Source organism: Salmo salar, chromosome ssa18, assembly GCF_905237065.1.
Source record: "Salmo salar chromosome ssa18, Ssal_v3.1, whole genome shotgun sequence".
NCBI classification, from domain to species: domain Eukaryota; kingdom Metazoa; phylum Chordata; class Actinopteri; order Salmoniformes; family Salmonidae; genus Salmo; species Salmo salar.
Genome location: NC_059459.1, coordinates 83,835,294 through 83,840,677, shown reverse-complemented (window position 1 = coordinate 83,840,677; position 5,384 = coordinate 83,835,294). Strand labels below are relative to the sequence as shown.

General features: G+C 38.2%; 1 protein-coding gene across 1 annotated transcript; it reads right to left on the bottom strand.

Annotated features, from left to right (window-relative positions):
* Positions 1-567: 567 nt before the first annotated feature.
* LOC123728787 (endonuclease domain-containing 1 protein-like) lies at positions 568-4,019 on the bottom strand. Its single transcript, XM_045701747.1, has 2 exons — positions 3,363-4,019; positions 568-1,879 (listed from the first exon to the last, which is right to left on the bottom strand). Exons 1-2 carry the CDS (start codon positions 3,705-3,707, stop codon positions 1,310-1,312), a joined length of 915 nt encoding a protein of 304 aa, XP_045557703.1. The 5' UTR covers positions 3,708-4,019; the 3' UTR covers positions 568-1,309.
* Positions 4,020-5,384: the final 1,365 nt, after the last annotated feature.

Here is a 5,384-nt window from a genome sequence, read left to right as displayed (position 1 = left end):
CACGGACGGATGTGATGAAGCCTGGATTTTGATGATTCCAGAACAATGTTTGTAAATCCTTCTTGACCAGCTCCAGGTATGATTTGAGACATGGTAGCTTCTTGACCAGCTCCAGGTATGTTTAGAGACATGGTAGCTTCATGACCAGCTCCAGGTATGTTTATAGACATGGTAGCTTCTTGACCAGCTCCAGGTATGTTTTGAGACATGGTAGCTTCTTGACCAGCTCCAGGTATGTTTAGAGACATGGTAGCTTCTTGACCAGCTCCAGGTATGTTTAGAGACATGGTAGCTTCTTGACCAGCTCCAGGTATGTTTAGAGACATGGTAGCTTCTTGACCAGCTCCAGGTATGTTTAGAGACATGGTAGCTAGCTGGTATCTTGGACCATAGCTGGTTGGGCACATAGTTATGTCAAAGTTTGAATGAATATCTGACAACTAAAATAGTGCCTTCAATCATTAATTTTTTTAGCTCAAATAACGTGGTCTAATGTTGAATTGGAACATTGGAGTCACTTGGCTACATTTAATTACTATGAGAACAAAACACCAGACTCTCACAGGCTTCATTCATTATAGATGTTTATTCCTTCAGATGGGAAGAAGATGGATACATACAGTGATAGAATTACATTCAGAACATATAATAGTATCTCTATGGTAACAGTGATAGAATTACATTCAGAACATATAATAGTATCTCTATGGTAACAGTGATAGAATTACATTCAGAACATATAATATTATCTCTATGGTAACAGTGATAGAATTACATTCAGAACATATAATAGTATCTCTATGGTAACAGTGATAGAATTACATTCAGAACATATAATAGTATCTCTATGGTAACAGTGATAGAATTACATTCAGAACATATAATAGTATCTCTATGGTAACAGTGATAGAATTACATTCAGAACATATAATAGTATCTCCATGGTAACAGTTACATGGTAGTCAGAACCTGACATAATGTTGGACTATGTATTAACAACAGTAATGTCTTTATATCATCAATTAATTAAACTTTATTTTCTACAGAACTCTATTCCCTTTCATGTGATATACAGACATAGCAGTGAAAGTAGAAGGTAGGATAGAATAGAAAGATTTGACTCTGGGCTTGAACCCTGGTCTTCCATGGGGGAATGTACTTTATTGTAGTCTGTGATTCCACTGGACTAAACTCTGGGACTCTTCTGTAACACGTACAACGTGAGACATTTACAATCCTCATCACATACCATTAACATTTTCCCGCTAACATCCCCCTTCCTACCTCCCTCTCTCTGCTCTTCTCTCTCTCATTCTGAGAATGACTCCAATGGACATGGATGCTCTGGGAACACCTGGACATCACCACCATCTTGGTAGTGATCCTTCAACATTTTATACAGCTCTGCCAAGGTATGGGGTTCCAAAACTTTTTTGATCAGTTCCTCTTGGTTCCACCCCCAGTATGCTTTAGCCATCCACTTTTTCTTGTTGTTGTAACAGCAGTAGGCTGTCCACATGAGATCTGGGATGTTCACTCTGTTGTTCAGTGTGTTGCTCTTACTGGGAACTGCTCCAGTCACCAAATAGGCCTTGGGTTTACCAGTATTATCTAGACACTGCTTCAGATCCTTTTTAACCTCAAGCTCCATCGTTCTCCAGCTACCTTCATTAAATGTCTTTACTTGAGGAACAGCGTTTGTCAGGGTAAAGGTGGAGTCCTGATTAACAGGTTGGTGAGCGAAAACTTTTGGAAACATGTGACCTTTGTTCACCTTCTTGTTGTTACCATCTATATCATAATCTTGATTGACAGCCTGGTGTGTATAAATGACTCCTGGATCCTCCAGACTCATAACTGGTTCTACTCCTCCATCCAGCTGTAAGAACAGTATTCATCATTCATTCAATGCAGTTATACTGTATACAGGTCTGATATAACGCTACTGGCACTGACCTGTATATATAATAGACCTGTATATTAGACCTGACCTGTATATTAGACCTGTATATCAGACCTGTATATCAGACCTGTATATTAGACCTGTATATTAGACCTGTATATTAGACCTGACCTGTATATCAGACCTGTATATTAGACCTGTATATCAGACCTGTATATCAGACCTGTATATTAGACCTGTATATCAGACCTGTATATCAGACCTGTATATCAGACCTGTATATTAGACCTGTATAACAGACCTGTATATTGGACCTGTATATTAGACCTGTATAACAGACCTGTATATTAGACCTGTATAACAGACCTGTATATCAGACCTGTATATTAGACCTGTATATTAGACCTGTATATCAGACCTGTATATTAGACCTGTATAACAGACCTGTATATTAGACCTGTATAACAGACCTGTATATTAGACCTGTATAACAGACCTGTATATTAGACCTGTATAACAGACCTGTATATTAGACCTGACCTGTATATCAGACCTGTATATTAGACCTGTATATCAGACCTGTATATCAGACCTGTATATTAGACCTGTATATCAGACCTGTATATCAGACCTGTATATCAGACCTGTATATTAGACCTGTATAACAGACCTGTATATTGGACCTGTATATTAGACCTGTATAACAGACCTGTATATTAGACCTGTATAACAGACCTGTATATCAGACCTGTATATTAGACCTGTATATTAGACCTGTATATCAGACCTGTATATTAGACCTGTATAACAGACCTGTATATTAGACCTGTATAACAGACCTGTATATTAGACCTGTATAACAGACCTGTATATTAGACCTGTATAACAGACCTGTATATTAGACCTGTATATTAGACCTGTATATTAGACCTGTATATTAGACCTGTATATTAGACCTGTATATTAGACCTGTATAACAGACCTGTATATTAGACCTGTATATTAGACCTGTATAACAGACCTGTATATCAGACCTGTATATTAGACCTGTATAACAGACCTGTATATTGGACCTGTATATTAGACCTGTATAACAGACCTGTATATCAGACCTGTATATCAGACCTGTATATTAGACCTGTATATTGGACCTGTACATTCATTCAGAAAGTATTCAGACCAAATTACTTTTCCACATTTTGTTACGTTACAGACTTATTCTAAAACTGATTCAATTGTTTTTTCCCTCATCAATCTACACACAATACCCCATAATGACAAAGCAAAACCAGGGTCTGAATACTTATGTAAATAAGGTATTTCTGTTATTTTAGAAACTATCCCTTTAAGGAACGATACAGACATGTAATCTTGCTAGAACAGACAGTAGTAATTGTCTATTGAAGGTTATTGTTCTACCTTGGCATTAAATGTCGATTTGAAAATATGGTTAAATTACCTGAGGTTCAATCATCCATTTATCTGGTCTTTTCTCGCTCGATCCAAACCCAGTGAAGGTGTAGGCTGAGAACACAGGGATCATGTTGGTCGTGTCGTAGAGAGTTGCAAACATGTAGGTCTCGTAAACAACCTTTTTCTTCGTGTATTTAAACTTCTGGCAGATCGGCTTGTAGCGGTTCTGGTCGTGGACTGTCCCACCAACCAAAATACCTGGGAGGTTTGGAGTTGTCTCCTCCAGGAAGAACTCATTGCACTCTGGATTGAACCTGTCCACCACATGAGAGAGAGCAGGAGGAAGGAGAGAGAGGAGGAGGAGAGTAGAGAGATTATTCAATACCCCCATCGTCACCTGAAGACTGAACACCACAGAGACAAAGATGAAGTTACAGAGACCAGTTGGTAGACTGGAGACTGTTGAGCTGAGTCAGGACAGACTGCTTTAAATAGTTATTTCAGAGACCAGTTGGTAGACTGGAGACTGCTGAGCTGAGTCAGGACAGACTGCTTTAAATAGTTATTACAGAGACCAGTTGGTAGACTGGAGACTGCTGAGCTAAGTCAGGACAGACTGCTTTAAATAGTTATTACAGAGACCAGTTGGTAGACTGGAGACTGCTGAGCTGAGTCAGGACAGACTGCTTTAAATAGTTATTTCAGAGACTCCTCCTTCATGTGTCAATAGTGGAGGAGGGTTGAATTTGCTTAAAATCCTCTCTGATTCCATGGAACTGATATAACTATAGTCCTATTCCATAGAACTGATGTCACTATAGTCCTATTCCATAGAACTGATGTAACTATAGTCCTATTCCATAGAACTGATGTAACTATAGTCCTATTCCATGGAACTGATGTCACTATAGTCCTATTCCATAGAACTGATGTAACTATAGTCCTATTCCATAGAACTGATGTCACTATAGTCCTATTCCATAGAACTGATGTCACTATAGTCCTATTCCATAGAACTGATGTAACTATAGTTCTATTCCATAGAACTGATGTCACTATAGTCCTATTCCATAGAACTGATGTAACTATAGTTCTATTCCATAGAACTGATGTCACTATAGTCCTATTCCATAGAACTGATGTCACTATAGTCCTATTCCATAGAACTGATGTAACTATAGTCCTATTCCATAGAACTGATGTAACTATAGTCCTATTCCATAGAACTGATGTCACTATAGTCCTATTCCATGGAACTGATGTCACTATAGTCCTATTCCATAGAACTGATGTAACTATAGTCCTATTCCATAGAACTGATGTCACTATAGTTCTATTCCATAGAACTGATGTCACTATAGTCCTATTCCATAGAACTGATGTCACTATAGTCCTATTCCATAGAACTGATGTCACTATAGTCCTATTCCATAGAACTGATGTCACTATAGTTCTATTCCATAGAACTGATGTCACTATAGTCCTATTCCATAGAACTGATGTAACTATAGTCCTATTCCATGGAACTGATGTCACTATAGTCCTATTCCATGGAACTGATGTAACTATAGTCCTATTCCATAGAACTGATGTCACTATAGTTCTATTCCATAGAACTGATGTAACTATAGTCCTATTCCATGGAACTGATGTCACTATAGTCCTATTCCATAGAACTGATGTAACTATAGTCCTATTCCATAGAACTGATGTCACTATAGTCCTATTCCATGGAACTGATGGAACTTTAGGGGCTATATCTCGGGGCTTATCTGAGGGTGATTAGTCAACCAGCCATCATTATCGCAGGGCAATCAATCAATTAACTTTATATGTGTGTTGTATTGACCTGCTCCCTTAATAATACCTGAATAAAAATGTAGATTAATTAGAACTCTGACATGTGTGATAAGTTTGTCTCTCCTCATTTGATTGTAAAGAAATTAATCAATACAGAGGAACAGAGAGAGAGAGTAGAACAGGATGAGACAGGGAGGTACAGAGAGAGTAGAACAGGATGAGACAGGGAGGAACAGAGAGAGAGAGTAGAACAGGATGAGACAGTGAG

Excerpts from the sequence above, each read along its gene's own strand:
- LOC123728787 (XM_045701747.1), bottom strand. The coding sequence starts at position 3,707 with ATGGGGGTATTGAATAATCTCTCTACTCTCCTCCTCCTCTCTCTCCTT. Across the intron at positions 1,880-3,362 it reads AATGGATGATTGAACCTCAG|CTGGATGGAGGAGTAGAACC; the intron begins GTAATTTAACCA and ends CTGTTCTTACAG.